Source organism: Drosophila navojoa, chromosome 3 (genome assembly GCF_054131105.1).
Source record: "Drosophila navojoa isolate 15081-1374.11 chromosome 3, UAZ_NAV_1.0, whole genome shotgun sequence".
Classification (NCBI taxonomy): domain Eukaryota; kingdom Metazoa; phylum Arthropoda; class Insecta; order Diptera; family Drosophilidae; genus Drosophila; species Drosophila navojoa.
This window is the reverse complement of record NC_142891.1, coordinates 12,880,886-12,902,718: the sequence shown is the minus strand read 5'-3', so window position 1 is coordinate 12,902,718 and position 21,833 is coordinate 12,880,886. Positions and strand designations below refer to the sequence as shown.

Below are 21,833 nucleotides of genomic sequence, written 5' to 3'. Positions count from 1 at the left end.
TAGCTGAAAAGATCTGAACATTGCCAATTGAGTAATTTCGTTCAGTGAGTAAATTTCGTCGACACAATAATCGGTCATCTCGAATGAGTGCGCATTGTGCGACCACCACAGTTTATCGGTCGTCTATCGGTTCTCATGCGTCGAAAAATAAAGTAATAGTATAAAAGTAATTAAAACTATGATTAATTTGTGCAATAACTCGTTTTGTATTCAGTGTACTTGAAGTGAAAACAAATGCAGTGCATAATTTGTACTGCTTTTGCTATTTTGCCAGTGTTTTGTACAAGTTTTTGAGGGCCTAACACATTTTTTCAGCAGACGCATGAAAAATGGCGGCGTCTTCAGCTACGGCTGAATGTAAAGAAGAATGTAAAGATAAAGATGACGATGCATTAACTACAACGTTACATTCGTGTGCAAACGATCCAGATTTTGCAGTAATATGTGCATTTTTGCAAAAATTTGCCAAAGATTTGGGCTTGGCATTGCCAAATTTCAAGCATTTGCAGGAGTGGTTGACAAACAACGATGAAGGTTCGTATGTGTGTGTGTGTGTGCGTGCATATGTATGCAACTGTGCAAGTCAAAGTGCGTGTGTGTGCGGCTCGCAACTGAGAGAGCAAGAGTGACATAGTGAGAGAAAGAGAGCTCGATTGTTTGTATTATTGTTTGGTATGGAGTAAAGCGGAGACCGTAAAAAAATGCAGCTGAAAGAGAAAACTAAACAAAAACAACAACAATCACAACATTTAGATTAACATTACACTCTTTTTCTTTTCTTGTTTTTTTTTTTTTAGTGCCCCAGCTGCGAGATCTTCACATTAAACTGTTGCGCAAGACACGAAAAACGGTTCACGAAAAGAGCTGGGAACCAGCGCTGAGTAAATTCTGTTTCGGCTATTCCCTGCAGGATGCCTGGGAGATTGAACGTTTCGGTTACCGGAATTCCAGTCTTAAAGTGAAACTACGTATTCTGCGCGTGAGTATAAATAAGTTATTTCTGTAGTTTGTCATTTCAATTTCAATTCAATTTTTACTTACAGGAACTGCTTGAGAGTCAATTTGAGCGCAATGCTAAGTTTCGTGCAAATATTCAAACCTTAAATGCGACCACATTACGTGCCCAGCCCATTGGACGCGATCGCTTGGGTCACTCCTATTGGCTCTCGCAGGATGGCGATTGCAATTTGCGCATTTATCAGGAGCATTTGGACGAGGAGATATGGCAGGTGGTGGCCACAAATCGGGATGAATTTGTTAACCTCATTGCACGACTGCGCGCTAATGAGGTGGTGCTACCCTCTAAAGATATTGGCGAGGCAGATGAGGATACCACAAGCAGTAGCAGCAGCAGTCAGGCTGCACCACAGGCAACGGCAACTCTGCCGCAACAAGAGCCACAAGACGATAATTCGCACGAAGCGAAAGTGCCCAATTTGAAGATAAAGCTACGTACGCCTGAGCAGCAGCAGCAGGATGAGCAATCGGAATCGGATCTTAAACCCAAGAAGGTCAAGGTGAGTTCATTAACTGTATAACTGTTTTCTTTGATTACACCATTTGTGTTGCAGCCCTTGGTCATTACACAAGGTAAACTGGGTGGATCACCCGCACCGGCCAAGAAACGGCCTTTGGAGGATGTGGACAATAGTCCACCGCTAGCATCTGAGGATCCTCAAAAGAAACAGCGACCTACTCTGCTTGACACAAAACGTATTAAAAAGCCGAGTCGCTATGAGAGCACTAAGTCCGAAGATGATAACGAAGTGGATTCGGAGGATTCGGAGCTAGATGAGGGTGAAGAGGAGGAGGAAGAAGAATCACTCGAAGGGGAAGAGGAATCACTTGATAGTGCTGCTGCCGACGAAGATGAGAACGAGCAGAAATTTAACGAAGAGGAGGAAGAGGAAGAAGATGACGAAGATAATGAAGTTGGAGAGCCCATTGAAGAGCCCACGTTAATAGTTCGTGGACATGGAGCTGGTCAAGAAAACCAAGCGTTGCCAGATGATGTACTATATCTTGGCGCATTTACGGATAAGGAAAGTGTTTTGGATCCCTGGGTTGGTGAAGAAATCGTCGAAGAAGTCTTCTTTGTGCACGGCTCTGGAAGTGGCGCTGATTGTCTGGTGGGAAACAATGGCAACACCGAAACCAACGACGAAGAGGCCACCTCAAAGCCTGAGCCAAAGGCCACATTCTTTTTTGGCGAGCCGGGTTGTCTGAAACTAAGTCCTATTAAACAGACGCCAAAGCAGGAAGCGAAAAGAAGCATATTCGATAGCTTGGGCGACTCAGAACGAGAAGCAGAACCCGAGAAAACTAATGGAGAGAGTCGAAATAATGAAATGGAGAATGATAATGAGAAAATAACGGTAGTGCTTAACGGCAATGAGTCGCCGGAACAGGAAGAGCAGCAGGAGCAGCAAGACGATAAATTCAACTCTAATGACAAAATTATTGCAGAAGATGAAACTAACGCTAATATAGTCGGAAAAGAATCAGCAGAAAAACCAGTTGAAAATGTAACTGAAAAGCCGGAAGAACCAAAACCAATCTCAAATGAACAAAATAATGTGGAAGAAAAACCTGAAAAGTCAGTAGAGGAAAGCGTCGAACAAGTGTATAAGGTGAGGGTCATAGAGACCTCGAATGAATCAGTAGAAATTGTGAAGAAAATCATTGAAACGGAAAAGACAGACCAAAAAGATGAATCAGAGACAAGAAAAAAGGTTGAAAGCATCGTGGAAAAAAGCAAAGATGATATCAACTTAAATAAAATTAATCATGTTGACAAGGAAGAGCCTAAGGAAGAAATCATCAAAGAAGCAGCAGCTACCGGTGACAATGACACAGTACCCAAAGTTGAACCACTTGAGCAATCAATAGAAGAGAATAGCAAACTAATTTCAAATGAAACTGATTCACAGAAAACTTTATCAGTTCCAAGTTCCTGCGAATCAGTTAAGGCAACTGGAAATGGAGCCGAAGCAGCGACAAATATTGACAAATCAAACCCAACTGCGGTTGCGCCTGAAGTTAACGAACAAGCAGAACCTGCTGCGGAAATCAACAGCAAACCTAAGCTAACGGAAGCAGTACAAAGTGAATTGCCTAGCACCTCGAAGGTCGTAGTCCCACAAGATAATCAAAACATACAGCCTAAGGAAAGCAAACCTGACGTGAAGCTCGGTGAACCAAAAGAGGCGAATGAAACTAAATTAGAAACTCCAGCCGAGAGCCAGAGCAGGAAAACAATGTTGCTGCCCAATCGAAAGCGTCGCTTGGCCGACTTTGCAGCGCCTGCTGCACGTCACTCGACATCCGAGAGCGAGATTGATACACACGGCGAGCTGCAGCTGGAGGATGAGCATGACGATGATGATTTGGATATTGGTGGGAAGCGTCTTAAAATGCGTCCAAAGATCACCAATGTGGAGGTACGGCGCAAAGTGGAAGCGCAGAAGACACAAATCGAGGAGACAACCTCGTCGAGTGGTGAAGAAGATGCGCGCAGTCGTCGCAAGATCATAGCGCCAAAGCGACACCTCGAGAAGCCCACGCCTGTCAAGCAAAAGCCAACGCTGGCTGAAATTATCGAGAAGAAATTGAAGAAGACCCCAGAGAAACCAAAAGATGAGCAGCAACAGCAGTCGCCTCTAGTGCCTGAGCCATCACAGCCAGCTCAGCCGTCGCTCGCGCTTGCTCCTGCCCCTGCGCCTACACCTGCGCAGCCAGTTGGTGAGATCACGCCGCCTGGGGCTCAGCGAAGTGACCCTGCACCCTTTACACCGCCCAAGAAGTCACCCATTACGAAGCCACTGAAGAAGAATCTGCTGACACAAATACGCCAAGAGGAGAGTGATGAGGAGGCAACGCCTAGAAAGCGAACCAATAGCGAAACAGTTGTAGCGAATTCGGCTACATCCTCGGCTTCGGCTCCACCTAGCCAAGGTGTTGAGTCCACATTGCAACGTAAGCGCCGCAGCAGCGAAGACGCAAAGGAGTCCAAGGAGGCGAGCGTCAGCGAAGACTTGCCCGCAATAAGCGAGAAACACATGCGTAACAATGATCAGCAATTCCCGCAGGAGGAATCCGCGACAGCAGTTTCAGACACACATCACGCCAAGCAGGAAACAACAGCTAAACGGGAATCACTTTCAGTTTCGCCTCGTTCGGTGAAGCAAGCCTCGCCCCCGCTGGCTAAGCAATCTGCACCGCTGCCCGTGAAGCAAGCCACACCCCCACCCGTTAAAGATATCACGCCTCCTCCTGTTAAGAGGGCAACATCTTCCCCAGATAAGGCCGCAACATCTCCTACAGCTAGGAGAGCAACGTCTCCGCCTGCCAAGAGGGCAACATCTCCACCGGCTAAGCAAGCCACGCCACCGCCGCCCGCTCCGAAAAAAGAGCCTCAGGCAGGCAAGCAGGCAACGCCACCAACCCCCAAGGAGGATTCACCACCTCCACCGCCGGTTGAAGCCCAAGGGCGACGCTCGGGACGTCGCGGAGGCACCGCTGTAGTCTACTCGGAGTTGCCGCAACCCAAGCGCACTCGAGGTGTCCCCAAAGAGAAGTCCAGCACTGAAAATAAGCAGCATATCAAAGAGGATCCACTCAAAATCGAAGATGAGCTGGTAGATGAGAAGCCAGCAACCAAGCCCGTGAAATCGGCAGCTAAAACAAAGTCGCCGGTCAAAGAGGAACCCAAACCTGAGCCAAAGGAGGAGAAAGAGAAGTCCAAGAGTGAGCCCGTCACCAAACAGGAGCCCAAAACCGAAGAGGAATCTAAAGCCGAGAATGACTCCAAAGAGCCGACGGAAAAACCAAAGACTTCGGAGCCTAAAGAGCTGCCCAAACCGGCGACAACGCCTGGAGTAGGACGTGGGCGAGGACCGCGCAAGAAACGTGAGGTGGACACCACCAACATCATTGACACCAACGACTCGGAGACGCCAGTGCGTCAATCCCGTCGCATAGCACAGCAGAAAATCAAAGAGGAGGCGGAACGACGAAAATTGGAGGAAGTGGCATTGAGGACAATGAAACAGCAGCTGAAGAACAAAAAGAAGGCCGAAAAGGAGGCTGATCCCACAGTGCTCGAGCCGTCGGCTGAGTCCGAGTCGTTTGAGTCGGCAAGCGAAGCTGAGGAGACCAAGAAGAAGGTCAAGAAGAAGTGTCCCGGCAAGAATGGCGGCTGGTCATCGGACTCCGAGGAGCAGGCCGACAGCGAGGAGGAGGAGGAAGAGCCACCACACTACGAGACCGATCCCGGCTCACCACTCTTTAAATCCGATCATGAATTCTCACCCGAATCGGAAGTAGAGGACGATGCCCAGGTGGTTCCGATGAAACGCGCTCGCACACTGCGCAAAGAGAATGCCGATGATGAGGATAATGCCGCTGCGGATGCAGACGAGGCCTGCCAGAAATGTGGCAAGTCGGATCACCCCGAGTGGATACTGCTCTGCGATACGCCCGGCTGCAACAAAGGCTATCATTGTTCCTGCCTCAGTCCCGTGCTCTTCTATATACCCGAGGGCGATTGGCATTGTCCGCCCTGCCAGCAGGAGCAGCTAATCGCTGCTCTGGAACAGCAGCTACAGGAATACGATGATCTGGTTGCCCGCAAGCATCAGGAGAAACTTTTGGCGGAGGAGGCGGAGGTAAGTGAATATCATATTTTACTTTGTCATATTATTTTATTTGTTGGGAGGTTTGAATGTAGGTTTGATTGTATCTAGAATATCCCTTGTCCCTGTAAGTTGGTAGATCTTTGGCTGTGCATATCGAATTATCTTTATTTATTTAAATTAATTTACTCAAATGTCATCTAAAGATTATATACCCCAGCAAGAGGTATTCAAAGTCACCAAGTTTGTAGCATATTTGAAAATGGAAAATCAAGCTATAAAGGTTATAAAGGTGCTTAGCAGACCCTCCCATAATACGTCTGAACCTAGTTATAAGCTGTGCAGAGTTATTAAAAGTGCAGAACGTACAGAGATCAGCGGATCTCTGGACCTCCGACAGGAGCTTTCTTAGTTTTTTTTTTTAAAGTGTAAATCCAAAAGTGAATCTTTTGCTGTACTCCATATTAATCTTAATCAATTTTAATCTCAAAAGCGCCAAGCGGTAGCCGCGGCAGCTGCTCGCACTGCCAGTGAGCTGGAGGAACGGTCTAATTCGAATGCTCGCAAAAGGAATGAGGACAAAGACGATGACGAGGATGATGAGGACGATGACGACGATGAGGACGAGGACGACGATGAGGATGGCGACACGTCCAGCAAGGCCAACAAGCGCGCCAAGGTTGACAAGTCCAAGCGACGACGCGGCGATGGGCGCAGCAATCGTCGAGCAGCTAAGCGAGGCACGCGACGTCGTCGCGGAGGCAAGGACGATGGGTCGGACAGCGCTAGCAGCGCATCGAAGAGCGGCAAACACTCGGGCGGTGGTGGCGGCGCACGCTCGGGCAGCTCGAGCAGCAGCGGAAGCAGCAGCAGCAACAGCTTTTCCGATTCGGATGATGAGCCCATTTATAAGCTACGCAAGCGACGACAGATCAATGTCAGCTATCGCCTGAATGAATACGACGATCTGATCAATTCGGCGCTAAAGAAGGAGATGGACGAGGTGGCCGGAGCTGGTAATCTGGGCAGGGGCAAGGACATCAGCACTATTATCGAGGCGGACAAGGAGAAATCGCGACGCGAAGAGGAGGGCGAGCAATCCGACAAGGATGAATCGGAGGTGAAGGCAACAAAACTCGCGTCCGACACGCAGGATAAATCAAGCCACGATGACGACAGCAACGACGACGATGATGAGCAGCCGCTGAAAGCTGCTCGACAGCCAAAGGCGAAACCTCAGCCGGCTAAGAAGAAGGCACGCAAGTTGACCACGTTGGATGTGAGCTCCGAGGAGGATCATGGCAGTGATGAGGATTTTAAGACTTCCAGTTTCTCCGACGAGGAAAGTTCGCAGTCTGCCTCCGATGACTCTGACTCCAGTCTGGAGGTCTATCGGCGGCCTGGCCGAGGTAAAAAGCAGCGCAAGGCGGCACGACGAGCAGCACGCGAGCGTCGCAAGGATCGCAAATTTGTGGTGGATGAGAGCGATGAGAGTGAAGAAGAGGAGCCGAAACGCTCTAAGAAATCTCATAAGAAGAAGAAAGAGGATTCCGATTACACGGAAACCGAAACGGACGACGACGATAACGGGTCGGAGTTGTCGGAGAACATGGACAGTGCGGACCTGTGCGATGACACGACCAGCGAGAGCGAGGACGGCGCCTGGCATCCATCGAAGCGCAAGAAGGCAGCGGCCAAGAAATCTTCGGGAGCCATTGCACGCAAGTCTCCCAAGTTAAAGAAGCCTGTGGTTAAGAAGACCAAGCAGCTTGAGTATTCCGATGATGACATCAGTGAGAGCGAGGAGGAGGAGGACGAGGATGATGAGGAAGTACAGATTGGCGCCAATGGGGCACCGATGTCCGGCAAAGGCTCGGGCAAACAGCCGCGCTCGCAGCCCTTAAAGAAGACGACGTCAACGACGGGCTCGTCGGCGCAGGCGCAGTCGTCTGGCAAGGGCAAGGGCAAAGGCAAGGGCGCCAAGAAGAAGAAGAAGGCAGCTTCCTCGGATGAGGGCGGCGGCGGTGGCGGCTCCGATGAACGAACGCGCACACGTGGCCGCCGCTATGCCTACATCGAGGACTTTGACGACGACAGCTCCGATGGTGGCATCAAGCCAGGAGTACAGCGTCCGGACACACCACCCGAGGAACGGCAGAAGTTTATCCAGAAGCAGGAGGAAATCAAACGCATGCTGGCCGAGAAGAACGCGGAGGGCGCCAAGTTGGCGGCGACGCCACGACTAATACCCATCAAGGGATCAACGGCAGCGGCGACCACGCCGGAGAAGCGCACGCCCACCAAAGCTGCTGCTGCATCGGGCGCAGGGGATTCGCTGTCAACGGTGCCGCTGTCTGTGATACGTCAGGCCAAGGTGCTGGACATTGACTACCTGCATCGCAAGGGTGAGGCCATTGACGATCTAGACGATGTGGACTCGGAGCTGGACGACACAGAGCTACCCGATTTGCCCGAGGACATGGAGGATGCGATTGCACGCATGGTTGTGGAGCAGTTCAATTCAGATGCCGCTGTACGAGAGCTGCCCGCGCCGGACGAAGTGCTGCGCACCACGCCAGCCAAATCCAAGGTGACCAAACAACCGCCCACCACGCCGGAGCAGTTGCCAAGCGCCTCGGGACTGCAGGAGCCGATGCGCAAGCGCCTGCCCATGCCCACAATGCATCCGCCGCTGCTGCGCCATCAGTTCCCATCACATGGTCCAGCCGGAGGGCTTCCAGCGTCACTCCTACCTCCACCGCCGGGTGGACAGCAGCAGCAGCAGCAGCAGCCGCAGCATCCTCCACCGGGCATGCATCCAATGCTGCAGCGCCATTTGGCACCGCCTCCACAGGCCATGCAGCTGCTGCAGAGCGCACTCTCCGCTCCCCTGGGCCAGCCCCTAAGTCGTGCGAACTATGCGCCTGCCCAGCAACAACAACTGCCGGCCATGCAGCGCCTGCCCCTGGGCATGTCAATGCCCGTGGCTGCAGCACATCTGATGCAGGCAGCCGCTGCAGCTGCTACGGTACGTGGTCCAGCGTCCGGGACAGGTCCGGCGCCCGATGCCAAGCCACGTGGTCGTCGAAAAAAGGTGACGCCTCTGCGGGATCAGCTGCAGAAGCAGCAAACCGCCGCGGCTGTCACAGCAGCCACCTCGTCGGTGGGCGGCGAGAAAGCAGCGCCTTCTGGCAAGGCGCAGCCACCGCCAACGCCTCCCCAGCTGTTCAAGCCCCATGAAGATGGCCCAGTTGCCGTGTCCCAGGCTTCCGTAATCACGCGCATGCCCATGTCATCGCTGCTCCCGCCGGCGCACTCGCGCGTCCCGCCGCCATCAGCTGGTGCTGGCATGTATCCGAGCAGTGCGGAGCTGGCCCGCTTCTATTCGCAGCCATTGCCGCCCAGCTCTGCGCTGCGTCCCACGTACGGTGCACCGCCGCCCTTACGAGGCGCACCACCCACGTCCACGGCATCCAGCAGTGCGCCTAACAGTGCTTCCAATGCACGTCCGCCACCCTATATGCATGGCCCGGAGCACCATGGCGGTCCGCCGCCGCCCGGCTCATTGGCTAGCGTTTATGGCGCCGGCCCGCCACCGGCTCGTCATGCCTCGCCGCATCTGAATCCTTATAGGTGAGTTAAGACTGATTGCCTTAGATTGATTGCCATGCTTTAATATAACTGTCTTTTATATTGTCATTTCAGAGCACCACCCATTTATGGCAATCCCAACTATCCACCGCGTGTGGCACCGCCTGGCAGCGCCAATATGCGACCTGGCCCCGTGGACTATGCAGCCGGTGCGCGTAAGTAGCTCAAATATCGAAACTGAATTTCCAGCTTAGCTCATTCGTCTTCCTGGCATCAAATGTATTTTAGGTGGCTATCCACCCTATGGCTATTATCCACCAACGCTGGCTACGCCGCCTGCGCACGCGTCTGCGCCCAGTTCAGTGATTGTCAGTGCGCCGCCACCGCCTGCTGTGACGCCTACAAATCACTCTGTTTCCGCACTAACGCGTGGCAAATCACCAGCACCGGCTCCAACATCAGCACCAGCCCCAACACCACCACCGCCAGCAGCAGCAGCACCCCCACCACCACCATCATCAGCATCAGCTCCAGCTCCGGTGCCAGTTACAAATGCAACTCAGGCGCCCGCTGTAACTGCACCGCCTGTGTCGGTTCCACCGGCTGCACCACCAGCTACTCTCACATCGGAGATGCACAAATCCTCGGTTATAACCAGCAAGAAACTCATCACACTGGAGGCCTACTCCAATATCAAATCTCCGATGGCTGTGGTCGGAGATGCCTCAGCCGACTCGCCAGCGCCCATCGCCGAGGAGGATTCCAGCTCGGCCCATGGCAGCAGCAGCGCCGCTGTTGCAGCGCACAGCGCTGGTGGCGGTGTCGGGGAGTTCAGTGGCCTGGTGAGCTACTTCAGCTCCCAGCAGGACGATTATGACACATAACAAACGCCGGCGGCAGCCCAAGCTTGTATATAATGTAGTTGATTCTATGATTTAGAGATGCTGTGTTGGGATGTGTGACGTATGTGACTGTCCTATGATGAGAGGGGATGCGGCTAGTCCCCGTTTTAGGCTATTTATTGAAAATTTCAGTCCCCAACCACACATACATACGCACATAACCAAACCCACATCCACACCCATAAACGCAATTCGAAGTGCATATAAAGTAGCGTAAATAATGAAACTATGGTAAATTTTTGTCAACTCGTTTGTTTATAAATTAAATATATATTTATTTTAAGTAAGGCTCTTATTTTCTTGACCCTATGCTCTATGTGCTCCTAGAGTCGCTTCAAAACCAGCAGCAACTTAAGTATTTTAGTTTAATTGTATAGTACGAAAAATGCATGTTCGATCTGTTAATGTTTAGCTACCTAGATATGGCCGGATCCTGGTCGAGCTATATCAATTATAGAAGCATTGCATAATTATGATAATAATTTATATACCTACTATACACACTCTACCCTATATGATATACACGTATATACACATATAGTAAACTAAATTAAACTAAACACTACAACTAATCAACAGCGCATATTATACAAAGTTAACTTACTTAACAGCTATTGATAAATGATGACGTATACTACAAATGAAATTAAAGAGAAGTAAATTATCAAATAAAACTAAAATTAGTTGAATAAAATTAACGGTGCATGTTGATTTATTTATATGTGTACATTGAACCTATAGACATAATATTTGCATTTATGTTAATTTCATTAAGTGACGAAGATAGTCGCTTGATAGGCGGGGGAGGGAGGGCGCTGGCTTTCTGATCAATTGATTGAATAACATGCCAAAATTTAATTGTTTTCTCGCAAACCGTTTGATATTATCTAACACCTACATATATGTTTATCGAATACATATGTATATACATTTATTTACATATGTACATATATCAATTTAGATATTTGTGCATTTAACGACCCTATGAACAGCATTTAGACAATGGAAATTGGGTCTATCATATTTGCCTAACACCGCCTTTCAAATTTCATTAAGCGTATGCATGCAGGTTGGCTAAGGCTTTTTGCTCTTTTGTTGGCCACTTGCATACAAAAGCCATTTAAGCGCACTAATTCAAATTTGATAAAGCTACCAAATACAGTTTTGATGGATTTATATTAGCAGAAATATCAAAAGCCATATATGCATATGCCCTTCTGTGTAAATTTAAATTATATCTTGATTTATATTAATTTGTTGTGAATTTATATTAAAATTAGAAATTCATAACACTTTTATATTTTCGTATGACCTAGGAACAGTTTTTTAATATTTATATAATGCAGCTTTTAATGAACTTCTAAATCGGGGTTTCAAAAACTGTGCTACGAAAAAAAAAAACAATTTTTAACTAAATTAAACACCCACATATAACACTTGTCCACATACATATATAATGAAATATATCAAGATTATCAGTGAAACTTACGAGTATACAAATTACATCAAGGTCTGTCGTAAAGCTTAAGCTTATGACTGATTAAATTAAAGTTTGGAATATTCACATTCATCAGTTGAGATTAAATGAACACATCAAAAGAGTTGTGGTAAATCGGAAGTACTAAGTCGCTTAAGTTTATCATTTTGAGAAGATTTAGGAATAAAGCAATCAAGAGACAAGCTCAACATTTCGACTCAGCGTAATCTATGGATTAAACACTAAAGTCTTAAGATGCTATTAAATTACGTATGTACAGTATAGTTATAAATCAGTGGGAAAATTTACCATGATTAAATCATTTCAGCTCGACAGAAACTTGAAGGTAAAACATTGAATTCATAATTATGAATATATCATAATTATCAAATTATAATACAATAAATAAATATGAATATATTTCATATTCATCAGATATGTAAGAATTATAAATATAAAATAACTCAAAGGTATAGTTTAATTTTTCATAGAGTCATATCTTTTCAAATTCACTTTGAATATATATTTTAGCATACGATAAAAAAATCAGTTATATGATTTTATCAGATTTTTATTTTTTTAAATTACAGCATATGCGATATTTTTCACATATGGATAATAATTGTGAATATATATCATTTATATAATATATAAAAATTCCGAATAATACATACGCTTTATTGATACATGGGATACTGGTAGGTCGTAGGTGCATCTATTCTGATGATAAGCACAGAGAGTGTTGGAAATAAGTTAAAAATTCTGTATTAAATTTAAATGAAATAGTACTTTATTTTGTTAATAACAGGATATTTATTAGTCGAATACTCTCGAGTGTTTCACTTAAATATAATACAGCTCTTTAAAGCAAAATGACCAACAACTCAAAATTTGATCGAGCTGATTATGATGCAGTAGTTAATGCAAATGACTTGCAAATGAATTTTGATTGGTTATCCAAATTTTAAGATCACTTTGCTTAAGCTAAGTAATTGTAATACACATAAACAACAATTACTTAATGTGAATCTATATATGTATGTATAAATTCCCGATGATGATTGTGGGTTCGGTTGACAGCGAGACGTCGAGCTAAGAGACAAGTGGAATCCCTTTAAAATCATTTTAATGGTTTCCCTTTCTCATTTTGACGTTTTGATAAGTTGACATTAATTTTTTATTTTTTTTGCATCGCTGTGAACCAGTTTCATTTGTTGTTGTTTTGTTTTGTTTGTTGTTGTTTATTCGACTGCGTTCATTTCTGGCGAAAAGTTTTTGCATAATCTCGAAGGCACTCGATTTTTCTGTGCGTGGAAGTCACGCAATGATGAAGCTCGGCGAAATAAGAGATTGGTGTATTTGGTAATTTAATTGTATTTTATTTATATTTACATACATATATTTATTAGCTACAAATCTCAACAGAAACTTTGCATAATAACAACAGATGATCAACAACAAGGTGCCGGAGGTCACTTGTTAATTTAACAAGCGGCGCTCCAAGGATGATGATGGAGATGGGCACTTAGAAACGGAAGCGCTTGGCTGGCACGTTGTACTCGTAGCCATTGGACTCGCCGGCCTGGCCGGAGATGATGGGACCGGACAGTTGGGAGGAGAAGGAGGGAGCGGGTGCTGGGGCAGAGTAGATGGGTGCGGGAGCAGGTGCTGGGGCGGAGTAGATGGGAGCGGGAGCTGGGGCGGGAATGTCCTGCACAGGGGGCAGATACTCGGGAGCTGGCAGAGAGGGAGCTGGCGCATTGTACTCGGGAGCGGGAGCAGAGTAGATGGGAGCTGGAGCTGGTGCTGGAGCCGAGTAGACTGGAGCTGGAGCCGGTGCTGGAGCCGAGTAGACTGGAGCTGGTGCTGGAGCGGGGATGTCCTGTACAGGGGGCAGATACTCGGGAGCAGGCTGAATGGGAGCTGGTGCGTTATACTCGGGTGCTGGAGCAGAGAGGATTGGAGCTGGAGCAGCGGCGGAGTAGGATTGACTAGGAGCCGAGTAGACTGGAGCCGGTGCTGGGGCCGAGTACGATGGAGCTGGAGCAGGGGGCAGGTACTCGGGGGCGGGCAGAGAGGGAGCTGGAGCACTGTACTCGGGAGCGGGAGCGGGTGCCGAGTAGATCGGAACCGGACCCTGAGCGGAAACGTCTTGCACAGGTGGTAGATACTCATTGGCTGGTGCAGGTGCTGGTGCAGGAGCAGAGTAAACTGGAGCTGGTGCAGGCGCTGAGTAGATTGGCGCCGGAGCAGGTGCGGAGTAGGATGGAGCCGGTCCCGATGAACGGATGTCGATGTCGAACGACTGCGATGGCTTCTCGTACGAGTAGCCGTTGCCACCGCCCAGATTCAGGTGGGAAACATCAGCCGCAACGGCGGCGATAGCGAACACGGCCAAGACGAAGAATTTCTGTAAATCAAAGGTAATAAAAGCGCGATTAAAATAAAATAAGTCCATGGGCTAGCCAGATCCACGTGCGATTTGTCGAATCGTGTGTGTGTGTGTGTGTGCGTATGTCTAGCTAATTGGCGGGCCAATGTTAAAGGCAAATGGATTTAAGGTCAGCTGGCTGATGGATGTGGCACTCGTTGCTCCGGTACTTGATGTGCTTACCATTGTTGTTGTTGTTGCTGTTGCTTGTGTTGTTATGCTTATGGAAAGTTTGTGTTGAGCCGACGCTTTTTTGGTGACCAAAAGACGGACGCTGAATGATGGTCAGCAACAGATGCGCCAGCGTTTATATACCCAACACAAAATATACGTACGGCACACACACTCAACGTATGCTCGAAGAAGATTTTTAATACGGTTAAAGATTGTGTGGCTAGTGACGGAGCTGTTGCTCAAGTGCGAGAGCGAGACCGTGCGCTGATTAAAATCTCTCACTGGCTGGCCCTCGCCTCCCTCTCTCTTTCTCTCTCTGTCTGTCTTTCCTTGTGTCAATCGTGTTGCGTTGGCTCTCTGGCGCTGTTATCTGCATCAGCTGCTTGGGGTCAGAGTGGCGCATGCGTGGCCAGTCCGAAGGTTTTGCAATGCCAATAGGGCGCACCAGAGCTGCGGCTGACACGCCAACGCATTTGCATAGAGCCCCATACACACATTAATTATAAGGGCCAAGTGTAAGGGCAAATGCCAAAGCTTGTTAGACTATATACGATATATATACAGACACGTATGCATAATGCATAAACGACTGTTTATGGGACACTAATTTGTTAAATTTGCCACGGTGCTAATGGATGAGCTGCATACCGGGCTCAAGGATAACTCGGCTAAGGCAGCGTAATCTAGCATATTTAGTTATTAAATTAATAATGTTTATAGCTCTGAGGGCTGCTACCGAGTTGGTTATGAAGACATCTCCGTTTGTTGCCAGGGCTTCTTTTCTTTGTTATTTTAATTGTATGTTTTTTTTTTTTTTTTTTTTTTTTTTGTTATAGTTATTTACAAGTCTCATTTGTAAGCCTTTGCGAATATTCACTTTTACCCAATCGCTGCATTAGTTGGCGTTTCTTCTCTGCTCAGCGACACCTTTTCATCTTCTCTTCTTTTCTTTTGGGGCGCGTTTTGTATTGTCGTCGGGGCGACCTTCAGACAGCCGACAAAACCTGATTAATTTCGCTTGTATTTATGGTAACGCCAATCAATGCATATTGGTTAATGTTTAATACATGCAATTTGGATGGCATGTTTCACTTAAAACAAAATCAAACCAACCGATAAGCACTCACACTCACACTCACACACATTTGCTTAGCCTACTTTAGAGCCCAAATCCATTGACCTGGCCAGCGGCTAAATTGGACAGACAAGGGAGGGGTCTGTTTAGAAATAAAATACGTCTTTTAATACCCTTAACCCAATTAAAAAGGGGTTCACCACTGTGGTATTATGTTTCGTGCAAAGGGTATTATAAATAGACACTATACAGTTGATATATATTTTTGCTAAGTATTTCAATATATGCAGTTATGTGTGTACCATAAAATTGATATATTTTACATCTCGAAAGCTTCACTAGTAGCACAATTTTACATATTCCTTCAACATTTTTATTAATTACGCCAAGTATTGCTTTAAGACGAACATAGGTCGAAACACATTTTTTTATTAAAGGGAACTTCGTAAATCATATAACATGGTATTATATTAACCATTGAAATATTGTAATAATACATAAATGATTAAGCTATTATTTACTATTACACAAATTATTAATACACAATTATTGTGCTCATACAGAAAGTTTAAATATCGAAGCAATAGTTCAAATTGGAAGCAAATGCAGTTTTTAGTCAGGGATACCCTATCAGAGCATATTACACTACTTAATCATATTTCTATAAAATAATAAATAATAACATAATATAAAATATAAATAGGTTTGTTTTGAGCAGAGAAAAAATAATAAAATAATAATAATATATATTTATTACATTCTTTAATCTTGTTCGACTGAGACAATAAAAAATACTATTCTATTCAAACATAATAGAAATTATAAATTAAATTTCAGCTCTAATATTTACACAATACACTTCGGTATGTACAAGGAGGTATCTTCTGGTCATGTATACCCCACTAGAGCAGTCTGCTTTATCATGTCTGTCTGCAAAACGTCACATAGTAAAAATAAAATTGGCAAAGTCACGTCGCCGCATTGGCTGCCATTTGCAGCTATTTTTGGCCCAGCTAATTAATCAATCATAGCCATCGGAAAAAAAACTACCATGCCTCTAATTTTGGGGTAGGCTTAAATGGTATTAATAATGTGACAGTTGGTATAACAGGTTATTTTAAATACTTTATGGAATCGCTTCTAATATAAAAGTAAAACAAGTAAGAAAGCTCTAGTCGAGACTGCTCGACTACGAGATCCCCTGAACCCTACAAGCAACTGATATTTCAAAAATAATTAGCAAACACACACGCACACACACACGCATACAAACAAACACACGTACACACATACACATGCAAACAAACAGACGCATACACACACACTCACATATACAGGCGATTGCGCTTTGGTTGCGCTGCAGTGTTGGCAATATTAGGAGAACTTATTTGTTGAATAATTTAATTTCTAGACGTACGATCGTAATCAAACTTTTAGAACGTATTCACAATGTTAAAATGTATGTGTATACCGAAGCACAAGTCTCTAGTATTTGATATACGACTTTTACAAAGATGAGGGTGAGGGGGTGGATTTAGGGGTGGGGGGTAAATTTTAACAAAAACCGAAATTGTATAAAATTCATCTTAATATACATTTTAAATTTGGAGACTCTAGCTTGAAAGATGTAGGAGATATAATTATTTAAGTGATCTTCGATAAGGTTTTTTATCGATAAAAAAATATCGGAATGAGTTATCGTTTTTTAGTGATAAACTCGATCTGCGCGTGATATATACGGACATTTTAAAAAAAAGTTGAAGTCTCTAGCTCTTATATCTTCTGAAATCGACGCGTTCATACATACGGACGGACGGACGGACGGACGGACGGACGGACGGACGGACGGACGGACGGACGGACAGACAGACGGACAGGGCCAAATCGACTCAGCTTGTCGTCCTGATCAAGAATATATATACTTTGTGGGGTCTGCCACGCCTCCTTCTGCCTGTTACATACTTTTAACAAAACCATTATACCCTGATTTCCCATTTTCAATGGGTTCAGGGTATAATAAAACAAAGTTTTGGTATTTATTTTTAAGCTAATTAATTTATATTTGCTGAAAATTTAATTTATGCATTTAGAGCAAGAGCAGCATCATAAAAGCCTCTCAATTAATTTTACGAGCCCTAATTGGAGTAGATGAGCAAGCGAATGCCAAGAAATGAGTGGGAAAAGCTTAAAGAGTTCACATTGCTTTGATGCGAAGCTTTTAGTTTTGAATAAACAAAGCTTCGCGCTCTTTACTCAGATGTTTTTGCGACGACCTTCAACACTGTTAAGCTCTTTAACGCATTTTTTTGTCAACATTTGTCTTGGGGCAACACTTTTAAGAAACCGTTGAATTTATTACCAAAATTCAAACTAAATTTGTATTCTACTTTTTTTTTATTATTATTATTTCTATTATATTTAAATTCAATTATTAATATTGCAGAAATTGTAAAATGAAATTATATTCAAAGAACAGAGCAGTCTCCACCATAAGATTCCCTTTTTGATTACACTTTATTCTGGGTACAATTTTTTTTTTAATATTGACGTCAGGCTACACCAGTTGGAGTACAAAAGAAAAATTATCAAGTCTCTGCATAGATTGGGAATTCCCTAAGGTTTTGCTTTCCAACTTGAATTTGGAAACTGAATTTTTTGTAATTAAAAACCTTCTATGTGGCGAGTCTTGGTTGATTCCATAAACTCCATTAAACTGCCAATAATTTTGGATGAGATTCAGTACTTGTGGATAGCTGCGAACATGAATCAAAGCAAAGTATGCGAGACATTACAAATCGACTTTGAACATAGTCAGATCCTAGCCCAACGGATGTGCTCAACTTTCAAAATGTATTCGCCTTTCAATCGTCGTCATAATCGAGCAGGTCTTCGGGTGAATATAAATGGTTGATTTCTAGCATATATGCTATAGTTTTTGCTAGAAATCCGCCAAGAAATACTCCTGGGAAGATAGTAAGTCCAAGAGCTAAAAGATAATGCTTAGGACGTTTGGGTCGCTCCTTGATGGTGTCACTCAGTCTATGTTTTATCTTGTATTGTCCATTCATGCTTGTAATAATTTCAAATAGCTAACTGCATTTCTTGTTCTTCTTCGGAAGCATTTTTCTACAAATTTAATTTTATATCTATTTTTCGAAATTTGTTAATTTTTTTATTAATTGTTCCGATTTGTGACATATATGTCAAAACTTTCTCTAAAAAAAAATATGTATGTATATAGATATATATATTTGTGAAACCCAAGAGTATTTCTGGCTGGGCCTTAACGGCTTTCAACCTGCTTTATATGGCACTTCCGTTCTGGTCTGCAATATTTGCCGCCGCGACGAGCCAATTGTCAATTGTCAAAGTGTCGCCTGAGTTTGTCTAAGCAAACCTCTCTGTCCCTCGTCCACTCTCTCATAGTATCTCTTTGTCTTTCTCCAGGGCTTAATGCATTTTGGTTGTATTCGTGGCACTTGCATTCAAGAAATACTCATTTGACCCAACTGTCCAATGCTTGCGTGTTTGCTTAGCGAAGCGTTTAAGGGCTTGGCACTTGGCCTTCTGGGCAACCCCATTGCGGTAGTACGATATCTATGTTACCAAATTATCATGCATTACTGTCTTATCTAACACAACATCAGCTGTATTTGTAGTAACCTGCAATTACTTCTAGATATGTACTATCCCTTAATATAATATGAGGTGACTTTATGATATATTAACATTACAAACGCTTTATTGCATAGTCATCTGATTTAGGCAACCTCTTAGTTAAACTATTTATTGTTTATATTTCCTCATGTTCACTTTGGTATCTGGTTTGTCTTGAGTCTTAGACATACAGATGTGAATGATTATATCGACATAAAGATTCATGTTTGAGTGTATTTATATTGATAGAAGTATGTACTTCAGTTTCATTGAGTTGATTGGAATATTCCCTGAAGAAAGCTGCTTCTTGTTCCTTAAAAATCTAAAAATCATAGAGTACTTAAAAGTTTAATTTTAATTAGGAATAGGTTTTGCTTCCAACTTTTATTTTAGCTTAAAGGAATAAATGCACTTTTTATATGCCCTGATCTCATCTTTCACTCAATTCAACATTCAAAGTGTTATAAAAGTCTAAATTTAATGTACAGATTCTCCACTTAACATTGAAGTGCAGTATGACTTTTGAGTCTTAGCAATGCATCGATACTATACCTGTATATAAGCTTCAATAAGCTTTAAGTACAGCAAGTTTTAACTAGAAAATTATACCGACCAAATAAAGTTGCAAAAAAATTTAATACAAAGTGGATTTCAAACAGGGAATTACGATTCCAGCTCATCATATATACATATATTGCGTCATTATCAACTCTTGTAGATGATTCACATTCATTAACAAATAATCCAATGCAAAGGCATAAACAAACAGAGCCTACTTTATATTTTATGAGTTTACCGATTGTTTGTGTGCTTGTGTGCATGTTGCCCTAATAAAGTGCTCTAATAAACCTTATCCTCTTTTGCCCTTGCAACCTTTTAGCAACCACTTTCGGTCTTATATTGCTTGCTTTATAGCACAGCACTTTGGGCTAGTTCGTTGTCTAAGTCTTTCGTTGTGTTAAGTCGCCATAATAAAAGAAACAGCAGCAGCAGCAACAACAACAGCTGCATTAGTAGATTCCGCTTCCGTTTGGCATTTCGCACGTACAGGACACTCACGCAGGCCTCAAATCCTGGCCCAGACTGGTAAATATTTGAAAACAGTCGCCGAAAAACTGAGATCGAAAATGGGAAGAGAAAAACCCAGCATAAATGGCACATGTGCATGCGTTGCAAGGTAATTAGTAGGATTTTCCAAGGAACTAGCAGCTAATCTCGATGCCCTGCCCAAGCTCACGCAGTGACCGGGCTCGCTAAACGATCAGGTAACGATTGCCGATTCGAATTCGCCGCAACTTTGGCGGGCTCACATGCCGCCATTTCCACAGAAGTCAACGGCGTTGCGGCTATGAGCCGGCCCGGCCGCTGATAGCCAGCAGAGCTTTTAGTATGTTGTCGACTGCAGCGCGTTGTGGACGTTGAGGCTGTGGTTGCGAGAAGTAGTTAAGTGTACGTACAGTGTATATGCATGTGTGTGTGTGTGTATGTGTGTGTGTGTGAAAGCCGTTAAGAAGTCTAGCACTGAGTAAGCCAACGAATATATGAGGCTGGCAACAAAAAGCCGCCAGCGACAACTCTGAAAGACTAAAAGAGTGAACAACACCAACAACAACAGCAACAACAACAGCAGCAGCAACAACAACAACAAGAAAATCTGTAAAACGGGCACGTCGCGCTATTTTATTTTCATCTCTTCATCGTACTTTTCTACCTATCCATGTATTGGCTGCTCTGCGGCTCTCTACCTTCTTTTGCTTTGCCTTTTCTGCTGCCGTGTCTTGCGGTCTGCGTGTGTCTCCGTGCTGTATGTGTGTGTGTGTGTGTGTGTGGACTGAAATTTCAGGTGCAGCCGCATTGAATTTCTTGAACAAGTTTTAGTCAGAGTTTGGCCTTCGTGTGGCATGGTACAGTAAACGAATTGGCTCCGTCGCAGAGTCTTGCGCTAGAGTGCTAGAGTGTGTGTGTGTGTGCGTGCGTGTGTGTGAGTCTAACTAAAACTGGATTTTGTACAATTGTTTATGCACTGCGTGCAATTGTGTATGTGTGTTGCCAAAGGATTTGTGTGTAAAGTTTTTTGAGCCCGTCAAGAAACGCGCGTGCGCGAATGCAAAAGCTTTGTTGGAAAATAGAAAACTTTAAGTGAAATTTTCGCAGAAGTGATAAACACTAAAAAGAAAACTCCGCATTTAAATCCTTAAAAATCAATGAATAATACAAAATTTGGAATTTAGAAATTTATCAATAATATTCAATTTAATGAGCAAACTCTTAAAACTGAAAAATACATAAAGCTGGAAAGCTAAAAAATAAAAAATCAAAGGAAGCAAATTTGTTAATTTGAAATCTAAGAAAAATTGTAATTATAATAATATATTTTCTACTAATTTAGTAGACTGCTTTAACTGCCGGAAATAAATTTAGTGCATTAGTCTTCATATATATACATACATACATATATAGCTTATATCTACAGCTATCTCAGCTAGCTGTTCGCATTCATTGGTCTTTGTTCAGGTTTATCCATGCAAGCTGGCTGAACTTAAGCTAACCGCTTGCTTGGTTCTTTTTGTGCCACTCCATTAAGTTGTCTGTGTGCCTCTGCCTTTTGCACTTTACTAGAAACTGACATTAGAATTCGAGCGAATACGAGTACGACTATTCAAACTAACTTCGCATGCCAGCTGCGCATTTACGCTCCCATTAACCAGGTAGAAATTACAAACACAAAGACACTCAGACACACGGGAAACGGGGAACCAGCAACTGGGCAACAAGTGCTTTGCGCAATGACCAAAGAAATTGAGGCAAAAAAGTACAAGAAAAAAACAAAACAGTAGCTTGAATATACAAAAAAAAAAAAAAACAGTCCAAAAATGGTGTAAAATTTGCAGTT

General features: G+C 44.2%; 3 protein-coding genes across 8 annotated transcripts in view; 2 read left to right on the top strand and 1 right to left on the bottom strand.

The window, feature by feature from the left end:
- The first annotated feature begins 82 nt into the window (after positions 1-82).
- LOC108649382 (uncharacterized) lies at positions 83-10,824 on the top strand. The gene is made up of 7 exons (XM_030384277.2): positions 83-534; positions 798-979; positions 1,044-1,517; positions 1,572-5,666; positions 6,127-9,266; positions 9,339-9,439; positions 9,513-10,824. The coding sequence occupies exons 1-7, from the start codon at positions 330-332 to the stop codon at positions 10,106-10,108; spliced, it is 8,793 nt and encodes a 2,930-aa protein (XP_030240137.1). The 5' UTR covers positions 83-329; the 3' UTR covers positions 10,109-10,824.
- A 2,137-nt stretch (positions 10,825-12,961) lies between these two features.
- Positions 12,962-14,377, bottom strand: LOC115562555 (uncharacterized). 3 transcript variants are annotated; one of them, XM_089258208.1, is made up of 3 exons: positions 14,218-14,377; positions 13,471-14,013; positions 12,962-13,437 (listed from the first exon to the last, which is right to left on the bottom strand). In XM_089258208.1, exons 1-3 carry the CDS (start codon positions 14,218-14,220, stop codon positions 13,129-13,131), a joined length of 855 nt encoding a protein of 284 aa, XP_089114334.1. In that variant the 5' UTR covers positions 14,221-14,377; the 3' UTR covers positions 12,962-13,128. The 3 variants fall into 3 exon arrangements, with proteins under 3 accessions (XP_089114334.1, XP_089114335.1, XP_030240142.1); XM_089258209.1 differs by having other exon boundaries at positions 12,962-13,547; positions 13,596-14,013; XM_030384282.2 differs by having other exon boundaries at positions 12,962-14,013.
- Positions 14,378-20,285: 5,908 nt separating this feature from the next.
- uif (sushi, von Willebrand factor type A, EGF and pentraxin domain-containing protein uif) overlaps positions 20,286-21,833 on the top strand; it is a 37,142-nt gene continuing 35,594 nt past the window's right edge. For 2 of the 4 annotated variants that reach the window (XM_089258498.1, XM_089258495.1), the window contains exon 1: positions 20,286-20,389. The gene's annotated coding sequence lies outside the window, so the exon portion shown is untranslated. Of the gene's footprint in view, positions 20,466-20,497; positions 20,845-21,833 lie in introns of those variants that run through there. The other 2 variants (XM_089258497.1, XM_089258496.1) reach the window with 2 other exon arrangements.